This window comes from Rhipicephalus sanguineus, chromosome 4 (assembly GCF_013339695.2).
Source record: "Rhipicephalus sanguineus isolate Rsan-2018 chromosome 4, BIME_Rsan_1.4, whole genome shotgun sequence".
Classification (NCBI taxonomy): Eukaryota; Metazoa; Arthropoda; class Arachnida; order Ixodida; family Ixodidae; genus Rhipicephalus; species Rhipicephalus sanguineus.
Genome location: NC_051179.1, coordinates 179,342,925 through 179,366,049, shown reverse-complemented (window position 1 = coordinate 179,366,049; position 23,125 = coordinate 179,342,925). Strand labels below are relative to the sequence as shown.

General features: G+C 48.7%; 1 protein-coding gene across 2 annotated transcripts in view; it reads right to left on the bottom strand.

Moving 5' to 3' along the window:
- LOC119390936 (ubiquitin conjugation factor E4 B) overlaps positions 1-23,125 on the bottom strand; it is a 144,331-nt gene that overhangs the window by 6,237 nt on the left and 114,969 nt on the right. For both annotated transcript variants that reach the window (XM_037658652.2, XM_037658653.2), the window contains 2 exons: positions 13,666-13,996; positions 468-978 (listed from right to left, as the gene is read on the bottom strand). In XM_037658652.2, coding sequence (XP_037514580.1) covers positions 468-978; positions 13,666-13,996 — 842 coding nt within the window. The remainder of the gene's footprint in view (positions 1-467; positions 979-13,665; positions 13,997-23,125) is intronic.

Genomic DNA, 23,125 nt, shown 5'->3' with positions numbered 1-23,125 from the left:
CCAAACTGGCGGTGCAGCGCGCATGCTTGCACTCAGCCCGTGCTCGAGTTCCTCGCACCCACACGTAATTACAAAGGGTGCGCGGGCAGCACCTCTTTGCATCTGTAAGGCAGTGAATGTTCATATCAAACGTTGCGGGCAGAAAACCGGTTCACAACAATCGTACTCTAGTACATGGCAGGCTAATAGGCCTTGGCTGGGGCCACAGAAAAATTTGTATTACTCTGAAATTCGCATGAGCCGTGATTGTATCACTGAGATTCTGCTGTACTTGGTTGCTGTGATCGAAATCGCCAACGCAGTTGGTAGAGACGTGCTTAGTGCTTGTCTTAGGGGGCCACACATGTAAGTGTTTCACGTGCAAAGATAAAGAAAATGCAGATCTTTTTATGTCACTGCACCGAAGAACCAAACATTAAAGGTTGCAATGCTGCAACAAAAGAACAAGTGAGGCACACCAGTCTTACCTGGCCGCAGCATTTCCTCTGTGAGGGGCTGCCGGTTGAATGGGTCGGTGTTCGAGTTGAGCAGGTGGCGCACAATGGTCGCCTTGTCCACAACATGTCCACTGGGCAGCACCACGGGCTCTTCCATGAGTGTGTCCATGAGAGGGTCACGGAACTCGTCCGGTGCATCCGCATAGTCGGCATGGCGACGTGCCTGCTCGGCAGCGGCTGCAATGCGGGACACTAGCTGCTCGAACTGCTCGAGCCGCGGCTGCGGCTTGACACAGGCTCGTCGCATCCGGGCTGCCGCATCTGCAAACAGCTGCGGTCGATAGGAACGCTCGTCCCGTGCTACGGCCGACAGGAAAGGTGGGAAGTCCAAGTGCAGATACACATCCGTCAACTGGTCCAGCAGCCGCCGAGGTTCCCAGCCGTACTTCTCGGGCTGTGCCACCTTCAGGTCCTTGCAGCGTGGCCCACACAGCTGTCCGAGGTTTGAGTTAAGCATGGCTGCCAACCGGTCCACCAACTCCTGCAAGGAACACGTTGGCGCACATTAATAATGCCCCTTAGAGATAACGAGTTGCTGAGGGCTGTGAAAAGTCATTAGTCTTGGCCATGGAGCAAAAAATATTTAAGAGGTGAAACTCATGTTAGAACAGGTGTCCGCGGGCATCACAAAAATAGCTTGTGCCGACGGAGGCACTTCAAGCGACGGTGCCTTGCAGTGTGAAGCCGCAACCACAGTGCAAGAAAACAAAACAAAACAAAAAATATATTAAAGTGACTGCTGCGTGAGATGGCTCGAGGCGAACACACCCGCACACGCCTTTTGGCAGTATTCGTGAGCCAACGTTACTAGATCCTGCCAGTTCTCAAACTCCCACGGCGGCTGCCGTAGATGCGTGGCCCAGTTTCGTTTCCGCTCACCAGACGGCGCGGCGGCCACGGTTAGCCTAAAGTCCCTATGGGGCTTTTAGGTTAGCCCGTTGCTGTGCAGCAGGAAGCCGGCGGCACGCGTTGTAAATGGCCGTTCTTTGCCTTGAAATACTCGTTCAATGCGTCTCAAATTTCTACTGCCATTAGGGACCTCTTTGAACGATCGGGTGATGCTTTATGTATTACATTACATACATTACATTTCTAAATACGCATTATTTCAACTGTTATTATGAATGTTAACCTTAATTTTGTGTTTTCGAATAAGTATCCTGTCGTTTTTTTTTATGAATCAGCTAAATTCCAATTTCTTTAATGCCTTGCTCTGTGTATCTACTTTAAGGTTGTCAACAAGTGCATTTTTTGTGTGAATTCTTGTCATGTTGCTGCTGCTATTGTATGGGGAGGTGGGACTAGTCAAGCTGCCTTTAAGCAGCTGTTATTCCGCCATCCTTGCTACTTATGCATGTTTTGTGTTTATGTAGCAATAAACTTCATATATATATATGAGCGGAATGAAAAGCAAAGCTATAGCGGCGAAGCTGCCCGCAAACGTGCGGCCAATGGTTGCGGATATTCGTTACTGCAAACAAAAACTGAGCAAAAAAGGGGAACTTTTATTCTCAGTGCCGCGAAATGCGTTTATTGCCGAGGCCCAAGGCACACGCACACAATGCAAATGTTCAACGGCTTCACAATAGGCGAGCTTTCTTGGTGGCGATGGCAACTTTCTCGCGGGTTTGAAGGCGTCGGTTGACATCCCTGGCGTAAAAATGCATTCGTGTCACGATGAAAAAATACAGGACCTGACACGTGAACGTGGGCTTGTGCTGGTCGCAACCCAGCCTCGTCAGATCGCACTCATCCAACTCGTCCAAGACCTTCCAAAACAGGTCCGCACAGAGACCTTCCTCATCAAAAGAAAATGAAATAGATTCTTCTTTCATTTTTTCTCGCCTTGAGGTCGCGCGAATTGCTCTACGCCGAAGCGACTTCAAGCAAACCCTCTGCTTTTTCCTGCAGTCTTCGCGCTGCTTTGTACGCTGCAGAAAAAGCTTGTTCAAGGTCCTGCATTGAGCACATGTAGCGTTAAAGCTCAATACAGTGCGGTTGTTGCGTCTCCACTTTTCACCTTCTTTTGTGGCCACCAGTGATGATGCGATCTTCGGGTACTTTTCAGCAGGGCATCCCTGGCACAGCTTAAGCTTTTCAATGTAACGGATCAAACATTTCAAGTCATCAAACGAGTTCATTTCAATGCTCGGCTCCCCGGCGTAGACGCTGCGAGGCACGATTCGACCATTTGCGCAGACAGTTACTTCGAGGTTCTCCGACAGCGCCACTGACGTTTCCACACGGGGAATGTTACTTCTTATGCTAAGCTTGTACAGTAGTGCCGTTCGTTCAGCAATGCCAAGAAACCAACCTTCAATCTTCTGTCCCCCTTCGGCCAAGCGAGTTAGCATGTCAAACAAAGGTTCGCCACTATCCGTCGTCCCGATGTTTTTTGCTTCGTCGTTGCTATCACCAACTGCTGAAATCAACTGCTCACCTTGCCCTTTTCGACGCTTGCTTTATGCCGGGGAGAGTCTGCGAGCAGGAGCGTTGCGTTTCCGTGTCGGTTTCGAAAGGTAGCTCGGGCAAATTCAGAAACAGCCGAGGCACGGCGTCGTCTTTCAGTGCCCATTTGTCGCGCGGCATCGTTACCAGCTCACCACAAATGTTGTGCTCGAAGACTTTCGAAATGTCCCCATCGCGGAAGTGAAGGTCACAAACAGAACACGTGCTTGAAAGCTTTTGGTCCTGCCTGGGTACTGCTCGCTGCCATAGTGCAAGGCGTTCGGCGTCTCGGGGCGGCCTGAAAAAATGTCTCTTCACACCCGAAGGTAGAAAGGAATTGTAGCCGCTTTTACACCCGGGCACGAAACAGCGTGGCATGGTTCATACACTTGCCAGCACGGTCCACAAATGTCTGCGGGTACTCGCGCAAACGTTACCAAGCACACTGCAGCGGGCTGTTTACAACGGTCGTCCGGCCGTCCGGCCGTCCGTGTCTGTCGCGACTTGCCGCAACTTGCCGGGCAAACTCTGTCACGCGCGCCCCCACGCGGAGCGCAACGGAACGGCGTCAGGCGGAGCTCCGCAGTTTGAGAACTGGCAGGATCTAGTAACGTTGTCGTGAGCAGACGACAGCGGCGTTCCTGTCAGCGGACACGTAATATCTTTCTTTCTGTTGCATCAGTTTCTGTGAGCATACGCAAGGAGTCTGAGATGACGGAGCAAAAAACGAACTCTGCCGAGTGTGCTCCGCGTCCACACACTGTGTGACTACGGTGGAACGGGAGCAACACACTAGACCTGTTCCCTTGGCAACCGAAATGGCCCCAATTTCTAAGTCTGCCGCTAAATGCCGCCAGCATGATGTGGCTCTCCTGGAGCGTGACGTTATCAGGCCAGTAAAAGAAACCCACGTGACTGGTATGGCAAATTGAGGCGCCATCCATGGACTGAGATCAGAGTTAAAATCTGCGTTCAGTCTCTTTTCTCCCAACTCTCTTAAACCCCCTCTCTGGCGGGATCAACTCCCTCTCCTCCGGGAGGCACGCTTTCCGCCGCAGACTTCGAAATCCATTAGAAAGTTTCGTGTCTGGCATTGGTAAGGCGTGCGTTAGCCATCGTTGCTCGTCTCTTTCATGGTGCTCGCTCACTGTGTGCTTGTGCGACGCGATGTTTTACGACTCGCGCTGTTCGTGCATAGTGCTTTGTTGCTCGAATACTTCCAGAACAAGTCCCGGAATATATGTGCCGGCCCCCAAAAGAACGACAGGTGAGCGTGCCCTTTGAGTCGTGGTTTTCATTGTGTCAATTTGCATTCACGTCCATACCGAGTAGCTGTTCTCTGCAGTGGGGCTACAGTTAATGTTTTCAAACATGACTGATTTGAAAAGGGCACGATGCTGCGTTTAAATCGTTATACGAACAAGCAGCAGACATGAAGCCCATGCGAAGTTACTATAGTTACAGGTTTACAACTCTCACAGAACCGCGTGCTTGAGTGTGTGCTTTGCATTTATTTGTCTCCGGTTAATTACTCGCCATCACCTATCACCACGTTTGTGAGACATTAGATAGATGTATGAAAACTTGTGCTGCTCTGAGACGAACAAACGAGTTCACTTTTGCACGAGTCGATGGCGCTCTTTATCTCATTGGGACTTGTCCCTTTTCTTCAGGGTGGAAGCGTTTTTAAAGTATTCCGGAATGCCACACAGCTGATCGGTGCGCCCAGAGAAAAGCTGAAGAATTGCAGAATCTGCGCATTTCAAGAAGAGATGCCATGAATCCTCCGATATCATCCGTTCATTTTCTCCGCGTTTTATCATCACTAGTTATATGAAAATCAACGTTTTTGAAAATGTAGTCAATAAAGTAAGTACGGCCAATATTAGTTGTGTTATATGTGGAGTTCATTTTGACGTCTTTAAAATGATCTTTACATTATTATGCTATTTTTAGGTATTTCAACTACTTTCATTGTTTTTGCATTGCAGTGAATGTTCAATTTTGTTAGTTACGATAATTTTGTGCAATATCGTGCGCATATATCAGAAGCTCTTCTGCATTTTTGTCAGTATAAAAATTGTGTTTTTTAATATGTGCCCTAGTGTTATGTTCTGTTCTTTATTTCACCGTTCTTTAGGTTCTTAACTTTGCCGAGAACTTTCGTGTTGTTTAGTGATCATGAACACGTGTATGTTAATCTCCTGTTAATCACTTCTGTGAATCTCCTGAGCCTGTATATTGAAAATGTTGAGTTTTCGGAAACGAGGACAAAAAAACGAGACCAAAGATATTTTGTGTTGTGAGTGCAATTCATTCTTTTGCGTTCTGGAACATGCTGCACGACTGCAGTTTTTGCAGAATGCCTGATTGCAAATTGCGTACATTCAAACGTGCAACAAACGCGCGGCGCAGCGGATGCAAAAAAAAAAAAAAAAAAAAAAAGCGCCCGGCGCGCTGCACGGCGCAGCACGCGGACGAGGGAATCATAAAAAAAAAAAAGAAAAGGAGTGGGAGAGGGAGCCCGCTCACGCAAACAAAACAAAAAAGAAAAAAAAAAACGGCGCGCGAGAGAGAGCTAGGAGAGGAGGCGTGGCTGGTGTTAGTGTTGCCATGACAACGCATACCGTGTGCGCCGCCATTCTGCAGTTTGAGTTTCTGAATACCAGCCGCAAGGATAGTAACTGAAGGGACGTTGCTGCCAGCGCTGAAGTCATGAATTAAGGCGTCCTATTGGGAGGTATACGGAGTAACCTCCCCCTGATGTTATCTGGTCGCCTGAAATGGCAGAGTTGCACCTCCTAAATGCTTCTTGCTCAATGATCTTGGCATATGGCTGCTCGGGAGTGGCTAAACAGTCAGGTACTTAGAGCGGACCCCATTTCACAGTTACAGCACCCAAAGACACGAGGCATGGTGACAGCGGACAAGATACATTGCGAAGGTGTCTTCTGGTGTTCCAGCTTGCAAGTGTCGTAGCTCTTGCCAGGGATCAGTGTCCCAAGTTTGTAGCGAATGAGAGCAACTTGTTTTTGAGTGGCTGATGAACTGATGTCCTACCACTCTGCCTGATGCGCCCATCATGCACTCCAGCTATGAGATCAAACAACCTCTGTGTTGGGTGGTAGTAACTACTTCACTGGGCCAACTGTGACGTGCACAACAGTCTATTTATTGCGTCGCTGGCACACCTACACTTTCACCAACATGATTACTGGTAATCAACAATCTGCAGTGCGTGTCTCTGCCTGTTTAGAGCATCATGTGACAAGCTTCCATGCAAATACAGTCGAGCCCGACTATATCGAACCCCGTTTATATCAAATTATCCCGTATATCAAACAATTTCTAAACACGGTAAATTTACATTAAGAATATATAGCAAAAGTTACTTTTACATCGAACGAAAATAGCAACAACAACTGATATATCAAACTCCATGTGCCTCAAAAGTGCCCCAGCAAGTCATCTTTCCCTCGCGGTGGCGGGGAAAACTGCCGGCGCCACCCTAGAAAAAGTAGTTTAGATCCGGCTGTGCACGGGCGAACACCCCCCTGCAAAAAGTGATCCTGGCCTGCTCGCAGTGCTTACAGCCAATCAGAGGCCGTCGTGCTTTCTCCGAGTCGCGGTGGCGATACAAGTGAGCGCCATTTTTTCTTCCTTTATGTTTGCGTGCCTGCTGCAGCCTCTTTTCCTCGAGTCCTCATTCAGCGTGGTCCGTGCTGGTGGTGTTGCCTGTTGGCGCTCTGTGAACTTTCTTGGCGCGCTGTCGTCATGGCTTGTGCAAAGATGCAGAATTTGCCGTTCGCCGTGAAACTCGAAATCATAAATCGAGTCGAGCGCGGTGACAAGAAGTCCGACGTCGCCGCTGTGTACAGATGTCACGGAGACAATCCAGAACTGCTTTAGGCATGCGGAAGCCGGCATGCCTGGTGATGACACCCCAAATTCCGATGACAGCACTGAAGACACCGCAGGTGTTTCCGCCGAAGTTTGGAGCGAGCTGGCAGAGTTCCCGGGTGCTACCGACAGATCGGCATTCGATGAGTTCGTCAGTGCGGACGATGATGTCGCCATCATGGGCCAGCTACAAGATGAGGACTACATTGCGGACGTCGTGCTGACCACGAGCCAAAGCGACAGCAATAAAGAAATTGACAATGGCCCGTTGCCTACATCCTCCGAAGTGATTAGGGCACTTGCGTTGGTCCGGCGCTATTGCGTGAATATGGAAGGTTGCGACCTAAGCTGCTCCGACTCGTTTGACACGTGGAGGCGTGCGTGCTGACGCAGGCAGCGAAGTCGTTGAAACAGAAGAAAATCCAGGACTACAGCATAGACCATTTATAACGTAACCGCCTATAGTGCGGAACCGGATATAATGCGGTTTTTTGTGACCACCAGTTCACCTACCATTGAGTTCAATGTGTTAGCAGACCGCTTAGTATGCGCGCGCGCGCGACGACAGACCGGGTACAGTGCGGTTTCTCCGAAGAGTGCACCCCGCTGCACCCTCTACAAAAAGAAAAACGAAGTGATGGAACTCGTCGCCAACCCCTCTGAAGGGGGGAAAAAAAGAAACGTGCAAAGAAAAGAAGCACGACGGGCCTCTCTTTTCTCTCTCTTTCCTTCCCCCCCCCCCCCTCTCCTCCGTGCGGCGCCGCTGCTGAGCCGACAGCCAACCGGGCACCGGGCGGCCCGCGCGGGCGAGAGAGAAGTCGTCGGGAAGGTTCATTCGTTCGTGGGTGGTGGCCGGTTGACAGACTTGCCCCGACACATTCCAATCTTTCACTCTCTGGCTCTCTTAGTCTGTGGCGTGTGCGTGCATGCCTTGAAGAGTGTTGCCAACGTCGTAGGCCTAGCCACCGGAAATTGTGTTTGTGTGCGTTGTGCCTTGTGCGCGGCCGGTACACGTGTTGCGTTATCGATCTTCTGGCTTCTTGTGTCGCGCTGCACTGAGCTGCCATGCCGCCTGGTCCTTCCAACCCATGAAAGCGGCAAGCTTTATCTCTAGAGAAAAAGCAGAGCATCGTAAAAGATGTTGCAAGTGGAATGAAAAAGGTTTCCGTCGCTCAGAAGTACGGCATCGCCGACACAACAGTGTCGGCGATTTGGAAAAACAGAGAGAAGATGCAACAGCAGCTTCAAGGGGATACTGGATCACTCGCAAGAAAGCGGATTCGTGTTTCAAAATATGAAGACGTGGACGCCACTTTGTACAAGTGGTTTTGCGAGGTGCGAACCCAAAATGTGCCTGTGAGCGGTCCGATGCTGCAAGCGAAAGCCAGGTCATTTGCCACCTTATTGGGAATCGAAGGCTTCAACCCGTTAAACGGGTGGATTCAGTGCTTTAAGGACCGATATGGAATCAGCTGTCGTGTTATCTCCGGGGAGAGTGCTGAAGTCGATGACTCGGCTGTTCAGGCGTGGCTCAATGTAAACATGGAGACCATGCTGTCTAAGTACGCCGAGAGGGACATATACAATGCAGACGAGGCTGGTGTATTTTATAATCTCCTTCCAAACCAAACTCTCGCACTGCCCCACGAGCGTTGCTCCGGTAGAAAGGCTTCGAAGGAGCGTTTTACCGTTCTCTTCAACGCCAATATGGATGGCAGTGACAAGAGGTGCTTGTTTGTGATTGGGAGGTCGGCGCGGCCGCGCTGCTTCAATAAAAGGGAGTGCCTTCCAGTCACATACGAAGCAAACAGCAAGTCTTGGATGACACGGGAGCTGTTTGCGAACTGGCTTCAAAAATTTGATGAAGACATCGTGTCAGAAAAGCGGCAAGTCGTCTTGGTCCTTGACAACTGCAGTGCGCATCATGTAAATTTGAAGCTGAAGGCGGTAAGCCTCAAATTCTCGCCCGCAAATACAAGAGCCAGCCAATGGACCAAGGCGTGATTGCGGCAGTGAAGGCGCATTATAAAAGGCGCATATGCGAGAGGCTGCTGATAAACATTCAGCGAGATCAACCACTGAAGGTTCATCTGCGTAACGCCATTGACATGGTCACGGCATCTTGGTGGCACATAAAACTATCGACCATCGCCAAGTGTTTCGCTAAAGCTGGGTTCGTTCGCAACACCGCAGCAGGCGATCGGGATACGACGAGCGACGATGACGACGAAGCCGTCGACGTGGATGATGTGTGGTCGAACCTAATGAGAAATAACATTGTTGGTCAGGACGACACCTTCGAAGGCTTCGTGAACGACGACTGTGATGACATTGTCTGCGAACAAGCAGACACGAACGAGGCAATCGTGGCAGTTGTGCAAAATCGCGGTGACGAAGTATCAGACGACAATACCGATGAGGAGGACCACACACCAGAACTTTCATCCAGGGATGCTCTCGATTATGTCAGTAAGCTTAAGTTGTTCTGCGCGCAGAACTTGAGCGAGAAAGCTCTCCAGCATATCATCACCGTTGAAGACGAAATGGTGCAACAATGCAGTGAAGGCTCGGCGCCAGACGAAGATCACGGCATTTTTCCATTGAAAAATAAATTTTTGTTCGCTTGGTGTGCATTCCAATGCCTTATTGCATGTTGCCTTGTCAAAGACTTATTAAAGGTGAGTTTACAATAGTACCGGCATATGAATCAGCTTTTAAAGTGACGTTTTGGTTATAGTGCGGTACCGCTTATAATGCGGATTTTCCCGGCTCCCGCGACCTACTTTATAAGCGGTCTATGCTGTATTTTGTTCCAAAGTAGGACACGCAAGTAAGCCACCATAATAATAAAGTACTTTTCTTATTGGTATGTGCCTTTGTGTCATCAAATCCTATAGCGGGCCTATATCGAACTAATAAACGTTTTTTGGCGAGTTCGATATACCCAGGTTCGACTGTAGCGACAAGACTACCATGCAGAACGAGAGGATGGAAACATCGCGGTCTCCACTATTGCAACCAACCTTGGTAGAGTATGTGTGAAGCTTGGCACAGTACGAGCGTCTAATTCAGAGAAAGGCAGGGGTGCACTTCAGGTGGCCAGTTGTTCAATAACGCATAAACACTAGTCTACAGCTTGTGGCACGGTATTGTGCACAAACTTTCTTTCTCTTGTGGTAAAGTCTATAAAAGACAGACTGGAAGATGTGTTAACGTCTGCCTGAAACGATGTCGTGCTTTGCTGAAAGATGCCCCAGCACAGACCTTTATACCCATTGCTAAGCTTCTGGGTGCACACTGCTTTTTGGTAGTACATACTGCTATCATTACCAGGCATATGGATCAGTGTGCGCACGAAGTAACTGAAGCACATATTATCTATGAACATCAGCAGGAAAGCGTCAGCCACCCCTCCATACCTTTAACACAGGAAGAAACAAACTTTTAAAGCACAGCTCTTAGGCGCCCGTTCCTGCATTGAACAGTGTCGGCGGCGTAACCGACACAGCGAAGGAGGACGAGAGTGAATGCGGAGCTTGTTGATGTCACGAGCCACGGGCTCGCCGTCTTCCTTCGTCACGCGCACTGGCTTCGCTTGTTGTAATGCAGCTGTTGGTGTTTCGATTGGTTCGCGACGCCTGCAATGCACAGAGTGTGGTGTGCATAGCACTCGAGCACTGGCAGTTTCCGTGGCAATATGTAATGAATGTTACATTGCTACAACTGCGGATAGCCAGGACTTCAGACACAGTTGGCATTGCCCCAACACGAACTGCGCCCAGAATTCGCGTTAGGCAGTATCGTAATCGTCGGTGAATTTTTTTACATCGCGTGTAATTCGCATGTGTATGGTTGCAGTGCTTCTGTTTTGGGTGTGGGTAGGTTTTGTGTAATCATGGTGCAAATATGCCAATGTGTGCCACATGTTTGCCTTACACTTACAATTGACAGTGAGTGCTTGTGCTGTGTCTGCTTCGGTGTCATTGTTTAACTGCTGCACTGGTCTGACGATGCACTTTCTTACTGCAGCAGCACTTCCAGAACACTATGCACAGCTTTACTGCCCTTGAGAAAGAAAGATTGTGTTGGAAATATCCACTTTAATTGGGACTTTCTTGCGCTAGTTGGCGATATTCATGCATTCTCCCACTTTACCGCACACATCCCATTTTATGGCCACTGAGATTGTCATACGATACAGTCGCCGACCAATAAATCGGACACCGATAATTTGGACATGCTCGGTAATTCGGACAGTCGCGCGGCACCGCCGATGATCCCATAGAAGTAATGTGTAAAGACGACCGATATTTCGGACAGCTGCGATATCTACATTCGATAATCCGGACCCTGTCCGAGACTCGCGCACGCCGAATCGCCAGCCATTATCTCCTCCGGCACCCGTACCATACAAAGTATGGCCTCAGAGATCAAAACGAAAGCTAATTGGGGATCTATGAGGCTCTATTTCGATCGCTACTTTATGCCTCAGATTTGGAATTGGAAATGCTGATCTTGGAGGCACTGGTCAACTGTGGGAAATCGCATCGACATCACGAACATCCTACATTCCGGATCCTGTATCCCCGCGCTGCGCTGCTATCGCCGCCATTTTGTCGAATGCGTCTGCGGTAAAGCGTTCTGCGCGCGCGTTCATTTTTATCTTGAGACTTGCTTTATTTTACGCTCTGCTGTCTCAAAAGATCTGAGTTTAATGGTGCCAACGGTGCCCTCACAGCCAGCGCCGAAGGCCGCGCCGACGACAACGAAAGGCGGCAGATACATTCAACTGCCGATTTTTCGGACGCCCGATTTTCCGGACATGGTCGAAAATTCGGACGCTTTCGCGGCACTGTCACCAGCCCCATAGACGTCAGTGGTCAAGAACGTCAGAAATTTCGGACGCTAAAGCTCTTCGGCGTCCGATTTTTCGGACTTTCCGCCAAAATTGCAGGTTCGAAAGGCAATAATTGAAGCCCGCAACTCTGCCGCATCTATCATCTCGTAGGTTCGAACCAGCGCTTTCGCGAGTCGACCTGTTTGCGACAGTAGCAGAGTCCGAAAGTCAGCTTTGTCGCGATGCCGAAGTGTTATGGGGTGAAGCGGACCGGAAATTCAAAGGGGCCGCTATCACGGCGCCGTGCGGCGATGTCTTTACGGATAAGCAGTGGAAATGCACGGAGGCGTGATGGCGGCAGGTGGCAAGCGCGCCAGTAAGGCTCAATCGCTGACGAGCCTTACGATAAGCATCTTCAGTCAACTGCTCGATAGTGCATGTGGCCTGGTGCAGTTGCATGCGTAGTGCATGCATTTAATAGGCGAGAACCCAAACGCGCCGCGCCGCCATTCATGCTGCCTCTTTGTGGGACCGCTAAGTGCGCCGCACAGACGCGTTGCCTTCACGAACGAAACCAGCTCGTCATCGTACAGCGATCACATCACACTGGCGGAGATACAGGCGGACTTGGTTGCACGTAAGCGGATGTGCGGGCAGCAACGCATTGACAACTTTTTTCGGCCACCGGGACCTTGAAATGTCAATAAAAGTATTTTTTTTCTGGCGCATTCGTTTTTTCGGACATTCGATAATTCGGACTTATTTACGTTCCCCGTGGAGTCCGAATTATCGGTCGTCGACTGTAGAATGTACATCCACCACGATGCGGTTCAGTGCACAAAACAGGCCGTGGTAGAATTACTGTTCAGCCTCAAGAACTTCCTGCGTGTTTGTGACACTGCGCTCATTGCACCGAGACACAATGAAAGTCTGTCATGACTAATCCTGCGATTGTGGATGACGACCACACAATTTTGAAGGCAAGAGTCAAAGTGAAACTGTAATCTGCCACGACTTCTGTGAACAAAACCACAGTCATGATTATGAGATCATTGATGGTGACTATTAAACTCCTAAAGTACATTCGCAGCCAATGCGCACTGAATGTAAAAGCAAAAGCAATGCTGCTTGCACGAATCAATGAGGACAAAACCGTGGTTGATGCAGTCGTGAACAGCAACAACGCGGCTCCGAAAGTACACGCATGGCCAGCACCCACAGAGTCAAAAGGAAACTTGCTGTCTGCCACAACCACTGTGGATAAAACTGCGGTCACTATCGACGTGATCATGTATGGTGACCACCAAACTTCGAAAGCATGCATGCATCCAACGTGTACCAATCCAAAGCGATGCCGCTTGCTACAACTGCTGCAGGCGAAACCACAGTAAATGTGATCCTATATAGCAACAACGCAGCTCTGAAGGCACGTGTGCAGCCAGCACATGCAGAGTGAAAATGTAAATATCATTTGCTGCAGCCACTGCAAAAAAAAAGCATGGTTGCTATCATCGAGAGCAACTTTGTTCCTTTGAAGGTACATGGCCACTATAGTTGTAGGTTAACCCTTTGAGGGATAATGGGACGAATCTGTCCCACCTTTTCTTCTTCAGTAAAAGCTTCCTCCGCCGCTGCGCATTGCCATCAGCGCTGTGATTTTCTGCTGCCGTGGGTTATAAACATTTAAGAAACCAAGGAAAAATATTTCACGCATTTACAGTATGTGGTGTCGGTGATACGTTGAGTTTAAATTTGTTTTGCTCTGTACAATTTTTTTTAAATTGTTGTTGCTCAATTCCTCGATGCTCAATTCCTTGTCAATTAAGACGCTTTCTTTCTGAGAAATTTCTTGTCGAGCTTAATGGTACAAATGGACGTGTGACAATTTTTCCTTCCACTGTCCAAAAACACTGCACTCCGTACAACAATTAATCTCGATAAACACAGCATCGACACAACAAAAAAAAAAGAAAGCATGCTCACAGGTCGCAGGAAGGGCTCGGGCACGTGTGCAGTAAGGTAGTGGAGTGTGTCGACCGTCTCCCTGGCCAGGGTCAGGTAAGAGCGGCACTGCCGCTCGTCCAGGGCCAGCTGTCGGCGGCGGCCCTGCTGCTCGCTCACTGGCACGCTGTCCCAGTCAGTGGCTGCGGCCTGGTGCAGCCGCTTGAGGCTCTCCAGCGACTCGTCCAGCAGGAAGGTGGTGTCGTTCATCAGCATGTTGACGAAGCGCACGAACTGGCGGCCTGCCTGCGAGGCCTCTTTGAGAATGGCCTCCCTGTGCCGTGGCCGTTCCCAGAGCGCCTTGAGCAGCACACTGCACACGGATCAGTTGCACCCCTGCATTTTCTTTGTTCCCCATTATTTTTCGAGTAGTGCCACACGTGTGTGTGTGAACACCAACTGGCTGCAAATACAAGAACCTCTCTATGCTTATTTGTGAGCACACGGCCCTCTGGCACCAAGCTTTCCCAACTGGGTGTCGTCAAAAGCTCACATGCAGCATAGCACTCGAATTGGCTTGCTACATCTGTGCAGCACTGTTCTTCCTGGCATTACCTATTAAAAGAACCATCTGTGTTTTCAAGCAGCACCTTTGGATAGGATGCACCCATTTTTTTGCTCAATAGGCACGATTAAATGTAACCACACACATCAGTACATTTGTTGCGATGTGCCATACCCACAATACAATACTAATAAGCATAACCTTTACAAGCTGCAATTTCTAGCAGAATAAAACATAATAGCAGTGCTTTAATAATGTCCAAAATACTATTATCTAACAAACTTCACTCAAAGCCATCAGAGGCCTCCAATGCAGTCATAACCTTCTGCCTCTTTGGATTGCAGTATTGCAGTGTTGCAGTCACTAGATCCTGCATAACTTGTACGTGACATTGTCAGCACCTTGACCCCCTAGTTACGGCCCTGGGTGAGCTTTAGGTACATAATTCAAAAGGACTGCCTCTTATTGCGCTAGATGGGAGCAACCGTTGCAGTTCACTGCAGTGTAAGCCATGCACCCGTCCTTGTATGTGCTGTTTCTTATCTGTTAACGCTAAGCTGTGGCTCAATATGTCATGAAGGGCGGTAACTGTTTTGCAATAGTGCGTGTGGTACAGAAACAATAAAAAAAAATGTAGAATGAGGTAAAGCGACTTCGAGGGAAATTTGCAGTGGCATTTAGCGTCATAATCAGAAACATCGTGTCGTGGTCTTTTGGAAGACAATGTTCTCAGCCATATGTATGCCACCAAACGAGCTGATATTAATGAGAACTGACAGACAATTATGCCAAGGAAAGTATAGGGGACGTTATTTCTAGTAATTAGAATATAAATGTGAAGAAAGTAAAGTGGACGAAAAGATAACTTGCCGCCGGCAAGGACCGAACCTGCGACCTTCGAATAACGCGTCCGATGCTCCACCCCCGTCCACTTTACGAGCTGCGGCACCTATAGGCCATTTGGGCAGGTCATCTTGCTGCATTCGTGTGACTTAGGTCATTGTGAGAAAGGCCATCGTATATCTCGTTTACTTTTCACTCTGTGGCGCAAAAAGCAAACGAATCGTCAGTTTAAAAGATGTGTAAGGCTGTTGCCGTGTAAATGTTTTATAATCAAATGTACGTAACCTAGATATTTTTTTCAAGGTATGGCCCACGCGCTACGGAGGAAGTGCCAGTACAAATTCTTCTCATTCTCGTTCGCCTGCTTGTGGCTACCTATATGGAGGAAACGTGCTGCTGTAATCAGTTAGCCTTTACACCAAAGCATTAACTATGTGGTGTAAAAGGATAGCGGGAACGAAGCTGCTCAAAAGGAACAATGGTCTAGAACGTGTGCAGTTGAGAACTGCCCGTTTCGTCACAGGTGATTACGACTTTTCCAAAAGGTCTTTCAAAATCAAAAATACTTTAAGATGGCCTCTTCTTCAAGACAGGTGCAAATTTTTAAATTTATCTCTGTTAAATAAAATATTCCCTGGTTTAACGGGTATTCACAAAGAAAACGACATAATAGAGCCTACGTATATATCTGCCCGTACTGATCCCACATTAAAAGTGCGCAAGTTTGCTACCAGAATTAAGCTTTTTAAATATTCATTTTTCCACGAACAATTCAGCAATGGAACAAACTACCTCAAGAAATTGTCTCCGTGTCCCGTGAAACATTTGCACTTGTGCTTCAAAGTTTTACCATATTTACTCAAATCTAGGCTGCCCTCGATTGTTGGCCGATCCCTGAAATTTGCAAGGCCAGAAAAAAGAAAACTTAATCGTACTCGAATCTAAGCCGACCCCCTCACTTCCACACATCATTTTTTCGAAAAAACATCGGCTTAGGTTCGAGTAAATACGGTACTTTATCGTGGCCTGGGCAAACTTGAAAGTTATTGTTTATACTTTCGTTTCTTGCTTGTAGGAATCTGCGCTTGAGTTTTTTTCTTCTTTTGTTTTTCGCTTGCGATTTCTACTTGTATCTTTTTTTTTATGTTGTACTTGAACACACTTCAATGTTAATAATGTGTCACCCTTGGGAGCTTTATTGTGTATTTGTATTTTTTTTATGTACACGCCAGTGTTAATGGCATGTCACCATTCTGGATTTTATTATGTATTTGTATTTCAATGTTAATACCTCCTCCCTACACTAATGACCCACGTAAGTGCTGTAGGTATCGTAAATACAGTAGACTCTCAGTAAATGAAAATCTCTGAAATGGAACTGCTGCTTAAATGGAACAGACAATATTGGTTTCGTACCTGGATTCTGCACCTCTGTTTATCTCTCAGTAAATGGGACTCCTGTTAAACAGAACCCGTTTTCCTGGTCCCTTCAGGTTACGATAACAAGAATCTACTGTAAATAAATATTCCGGGGTACTAATCTGTGGTTGAGAGTATTTCAAAGCCTTGAAAGCAGTGGAGTAGCGTTCCCATTTCTGCAAGGTTTGGGGTGTCTTTCTTTCTCCTCATGTGTGCCTCCTATAGCCTTTCTTTTAGAGTATTGTGCTATGTTTATTGGGCTTTGCACATGTCATTCAGCAAGTATCAACTCTCACAAGAAAAAGTTATTGCACGTGTGTGTGGGTTGGGGTCTGGAAGCCGTACTGTGCATCAATGGTGGTGGCACACACAATATATCGTAGTGTACCGCAGCGATCAAAACGTGGAATAAGTTTATACAAGCTTCACTGCAGCGGTTAGGCCTGCTAATAAGTGGGGCTGCTGGTGTACGCGCCAAGGGAGCAAGTTTGACCCCCCCCCTTTTCCCTCCGTTGGTCCGGTAGGAAAGAAAATAAGCTCCGCAACGAATGCAAAAACGAAAATGAAGCAATGATGGGCTTCCCACAAAGGCCTGCCATTGGTCCCCACCTTTCTGGGGTAAAGGAGGGAAGTAAACAGTTCTTTGGATCCAACATCCTTGGTGCCATCATCGTCAAGAAAGATGTGTAGCCATAACCCTGCGCATTGAGAGATGATGTGAAAGGTCCGAATGAGTAATTGGTGCCCCCGTTGAGATGAACAGAGGGAGGCCTGTCTGCCCCTCTCGTGTGCATGCCTATGCTATCTGCCGTTTATGAAACCTTGCCTGAGCTGGTTTACTGAAGAAATAAAAAAAGAACTTGGGAGACTTACTAATTAGGGTGGAAAAAGGCAAATATGAGTGCCAGAGGGCATGCAGACCATTCGGAGAATCTCCATGAGAAGTGTGCCGGCCTAAGGTTACCATCCACACTTTCTATATAAAATTAAGGAGGATATTAAATGTGATTCGAACAAACAGGCATATAAATTTAGGTGTGAAGTGTGCAAGATCAAATATACTGGACAGACAGAAAGAGTGTGTCGCCAGCGTGGAACGTAGTTTGCCTTAAAGTTCAATAATTGACAGCAAGAGAAATGAATCCGAGAATTACGTCCAGTGAGCTCGCAGTTCCTAGGCTGTGGCCTCAAGTTGTCTAAGTGTGTGCGCGATAGAAGCAGGGGCGGATGCAGGGTAACCACGGGAGCACCTTGTTGCATGGTGTGCTACATTGGCAGTGAAGAAAACCAGAACGTCAACTGCGTGGTATAGCACCTCAGGTTGCGTGGTGCACCTCTTTAGTCGACTTGGCGCTTCCCGCGAGGGTATTTACAGAGTCCTTCAATATTCTCCTGGTCATGGAGCTGCACCATAACTCTATGAGGGAGCTTTGTGCGCTGCAGGCGGAGGCTGCGGGGCGGTGCTGTGTCCAGTCCGTTGGCATCGTGCCGACGGCAGCAGACGTGGCTGCCGGTGTCACTGCGAAATATTGTCGCGCGTTAGCGCGTCCTTTTCGCCGTAAGTCTTTTCATGTGGCTAGTGTGTAGTGCCTGAAGGTCGGGAAGGATGGCACGTACCTGCTGCGTACCCGGATGTCGATCCGGATACAAAGGAAACGACGAAAAAGTGTCGATGTTCTCGCTTCCTCGAGACACCGAACGGCAGGAAAAGTGGAAGTGCGCCATACCGCAACAAGGAACTCGTGGTTTCACATTCGATTCCCCACATGTACGCGTTTCTGAAGAGCACTTTGATGAGAGTGACATCGTTCGCGTGGACCAGTGGATAATCGAAGGTGCTGTCGTGACGTCGCAGCGCGACGTTCCGAAACTCCTGCGTGACGCTGTGCCGAGGATTTTCGATGGCCTCCTGGCGTATTTGTCAAGCGCGAAAATGTCCAGAGCTCGCCTGCCTAGACAGCAAACGCTTTCTAAGCGTCGTCTGGAACTTTCACCAAATGTGGAGACTGTTGAGGCTGCACCTACACTGTGCACGAGCCCCTCTGACACAGCTACTGTGGAGAATAACGCAGCTAATGAAGGTGAGCATATTGACCGCCTTGACGCACACTTACTCAGTGCATGCTTGTAAAACATGAGTTCGAGGAGTGCAATGTTTGCCGTTTTCTTTTACACAGGCACTGACATCAACAAAAACGTAGAGATAGCATGCGAAACAGACAGAGCTATATGCAGTTCCTCGCAGCTTCAAAAACTGAAAGCACACGTCCGTTGCTTGGAACAGCAACTTCAGCGCTACCAGCTGAAGCTTGCTAGGGTGACAGTGCAAGAGAGGCGCACCTTTGTCATGCGAGTGAATGACCTCTTTAAAACGTTTAATATACACACAAGATATGTGTTGTGCATGTGTATTAGTGCAAACGCCTGTACTAAATAAAAACATTTGGTTTTGAGTGCTGGTGATCTCATAGGGTTTGAATCTGATGGATCAATAAACAGTTCTTAATCGACGTGCGTAATAATCCTGGTTCTGACGTGCTAAATGTATATGTAATCAACACCTGATGAAGACCGAGACGCTTACGAATGCCGGAAATAAAGAAAAATAATTTAGCGGAAGTCGCAACTGAAGAGCGCAATAAATACATTATCACGAAATGGTAATTTTTTGCGTCACATGTTGACGCCGCCGACATGGGACACCGACAATCAATTTTTGCGTTTGATGAGGCATGTAAGGCTTTCGCCTTGACAGTAAAAACAGAAAAGAAGGATTGGGAAAACTACACAGTACTGCATGAGCAACCGAAGTTTAAATGTGGCACGGCACTGTAGTGATAAATAAACGCGAAATAAAACATGAAAACCTGGGGAAAGCCCTGTGAACTCTCCCTTGATCATCGTCAATTTTCAAAGAACTGATTCGTTCAAACTGGCTCTTAGTTCTTTAAATACGAGGCTATATTGCGATACAGTCGAGCCCACATATAACGGCCCCACTTAAAACGAACTTCGTCTTAAAACGAACGGTACCCGCGTGACCGTGGAAATATACATTAGTTCAATGGCACAAAATCACACTTACAACGAACGCCTTTGAACCCTGCCGATCGGTTACAGCGAACGGAGTCGGCCGGCGACTGTGGAGACACCCCTTTCGACCACCTATAAGCCATCGGTGAGCCAGACCACCAATAAGCCATCGGCGAGCCAAACGCCGATCCTGCCTCCGCAGGCTTCTCATTGTCGTTCTCCCCGACAGTTTTTTGTAACGCACCCCTCTGTCCTTTGTCCCCCTGCTGCTCCGAGCACCCCGCATCGCCAGTGGGTGCGGGGTGCTCACCGACTTCGATAATTCGCGATTCGTTCCGTGTTCTCGCTCATTTTGCACTCCATTCAGCATGCCCTGCACGCGTGCGGAAGGGTAAAAATGGCTTACACGGAACGAAGTGCAAATTATCGAAGTCGGTGGGGCCGCAAGTTCAACTTTTCATGATCCGTCCCGTGTGACAGCCGTTTTCACCCTTCCGCGAACCGGCGCCCCAATGAGATTCTCTGACCGCTGCGCGCGTAGGCCACTCTCCCAAGTACAGTGACTCTATCCCAACGCCGTTCTCCTCTCTTCCACCTTTATCGCAACTCCTCCGCCTGTCCACGCCGGCTCGAATTCCGAAGTTTCTTTTTCTGGGTAGAAACGAGCTCAGACAGGGCGCAGAGCCGTTCTATGCTTACTTGCTTGTGTGTCGCACGTGCGCGTCTTGCTCGCTGTTGGTGTGCGTGTGTGTCAGGATGGTGGACGGGAAGCCCTCCGCGCAAACAGATGGAAAGAAGCGAAAAGCGCTGGACATTTCTACCAAGCGAGCCATTCTAAACGAGCGAGCTCAAGGCGCTAAAAACTGCGAGCTGGTTAAGAAGTACGGCGTGTCCAAGTCAACGATATCAACGATTCTAAAGAACAAGGACAAGATAATCAGTGCCGATGCCAACTCGACGGACAGAAAGCGCCTGCAGAGGGCCACCTACGCGGACGTGGAGGAAGCGCTTCTGAAATGGTTCGTCGACGCGCGGGCTCGGAACATTCCGATAAGTGGTCCTATGATGCTGGCCAAAGCGAAAGACTTCGCATTTCTGTTGGATTTTCCCGACTTCTGCCCAGGAAATGGCTGGCTACATCGGTTCAAGGTGCGTCATGGCATTGTTTTTAAATCGATTGTCGGTGAGGCGGCCTCGGCCAGCGACCAAGACGTTGCCTCGTGGCTTGAAGCAAATCGAGACACTATTTTAAGCTATGCGGAGCGAGACGTCTATAACGCAGACGAAACTGCGTTATTCTACCAGATGCTGCCAGGAAAAACGCACGCCATGAAAGGCGACACATGTGCTGGTGGCAAGCACAGTAAAGTGCGCGTCACAGCGCTTTTGTGCACTAACATGGATGGCAGCGACCGGCGCGTGCCCTTTGTAATCGGCAAGTCAAAGAAGCCGCGTTGCTTTCGGGGCCATGTGCCTGTGCGTTACAGGCATAGTGCTAAAGCGTGGATGACGCGCGATTTATTCGCAGATAGGCTGAGCGAGTTAGACCGCGACATGCACAAGCAAGGCAGGCGTGTGCTGCTTGTGGTCGACAATTGCTCTGCGCACCACGTACAAGCCTCTCTCACGGCAGTGACCCTGCTTTTCCTGCCGCCCAACACAACGTCGAAAGTGCAACCGCTTGACTTAGGCATAATCCGCGCGTTTAAGACTTATTATAGGCGCCGCGTTGTGGAGCGCATGCTCATAGCTGTTGACCGGCCGGCAGCCAACCTGCCGCTTCGGGTGTCGCTGTACTCGGCCCTGGAGATGGTAAAGGCTTCGTGGGTGAAGGTAACGGCTACATGTGTGCAAAACTGTTTCCGCAAGGCCGGCTTCGCCGACGTCGAAGCTGATGCCGACCCTGAAGCTTCCGAAGAGGACCACTCCGGCGGCGATTTGTGGCAGCGTGTTGTCGACTCCGACATGGGAGGGCGGGACATCTGCTGGGATGATTTCGTTATGGCCGATGATGATGCTGACACCGCGGAACCGTGCACGGATGAGGGCATTGTCAATGAAGTGCGCGGCAAGAGCGACTCGGAGGAATCAGATGACGACGACGATGAAACGTTGGAGCCAGTGCCCACAAGCGTGCCTGTAGCAATTGGCTACATAGATAGCCTCAGGCAACTTGTCTATGCCAAGGGCCTCGGCGAGGAGCATGCTGCCGCTTTAAATAAACTGGAGACCACCCTTATCGCATCGGCACTCTCGAAGCAGACGTGCATCACGGACTTTTTTGCGAAAAAATAAATTTTGGGTTTTCACTTGTAACTTTTTAAAAGCTGTTTTTTCATTTATTACGAACTTCGGGATACAACGAACGGACGCCGCGTCACGCTCAGGTTCGTTATAAATGGGCTGGACTGTATATTCGTATACAACCGTATTCGTATACAAAGATTTGATATGCCCGATCAAAAGTTGCAACCACTGCGTTTCCACGACGCGTGAAGATCCGCCAGAGTCCTTGAAGGACTCTGTATCCACAAAGTTCCCCTAGATTCATCAGGAAAAAAAAATCCTGCGTTTATAGCAGTAGTATATCGTGCACAGTGGAAGCAGCATGCGTTTGTTGCCATCGAATTTCTAGCTTCAAGGCCTCATTCGACGCTAAATTGCACTGTATTAGACATTCCCTGAATTTCCGTGAGGGTAACATCACTCTGAAGACGTATTAAACGTTCACGGGTACTTTCAATCACGTTTTGCAGTTCCGACGCGCGCCGTACAACTTCAGCGCCGGTGCCGCTCCGATGCCCACGCACGGGCGAGGGCGCCCCTAGCGGCTGCTCCTGTCCCTATATCAAACTTTCGCAGAAGCTTCATGACCAGGAAAAGTATTGAAGGACTCTGGTATTTATCTTCGTGTACTGTTCTGGTCTCTCATTACATCTATCCCTCAAAAGCGGGGGAACGGCGGCACTCCCCCCTCCCCTGCCAAAACACAACATGTAAGCTCCCCACCTCGCTGCGCCCCTGAAAGAACTCACTTGTTGTGAGTGCTCCCCACTAAAAAAAAATTCTGACACCGCCGTGCTATCCCTGCAGCAAACACTTTTTCTTACACCGTGCCTTGCAAGTTCATGTTGATTCGCTTCATTGTTTCAGGTTGAAATCTGCAAAAGCCCGCGCTGTGCTCTTGCAGTCAGCGATGCACCAATTGTTGTTCGGCTTTGGGGTTTATTGAAACCAATGATGGATATTCACAGCCGATTCCAAATGAAGAATTCAAAAGTGCCCACATCTTCTTGGAGCGAGTTTGATGTAATTATGAAGAACATCGTAATCGGGGACTCCTGAACACTTGGAGTGCACAGGAATATATACACGGCTGTTAATAAACTTTGCTGCCATGGAAATGCGCCTGTCGTAGGTGGAAATTGAACCCGCATCCTACAGCTAAACAGTGCAATGCATAACCTGTTAAGGTATCTAGTAGCACACGTTTAGGGGCTAGTTGGTACATTCTTTCAGAAAGTAAGGGTTGCACAAGAAACACAGCACACAGACAGAGACGACAACATAGGTCTATGGGATACCGCTGACATGTGGGAAGTCATACATCGGCCAAATTGGCTGATGCATAAATGATCGTCT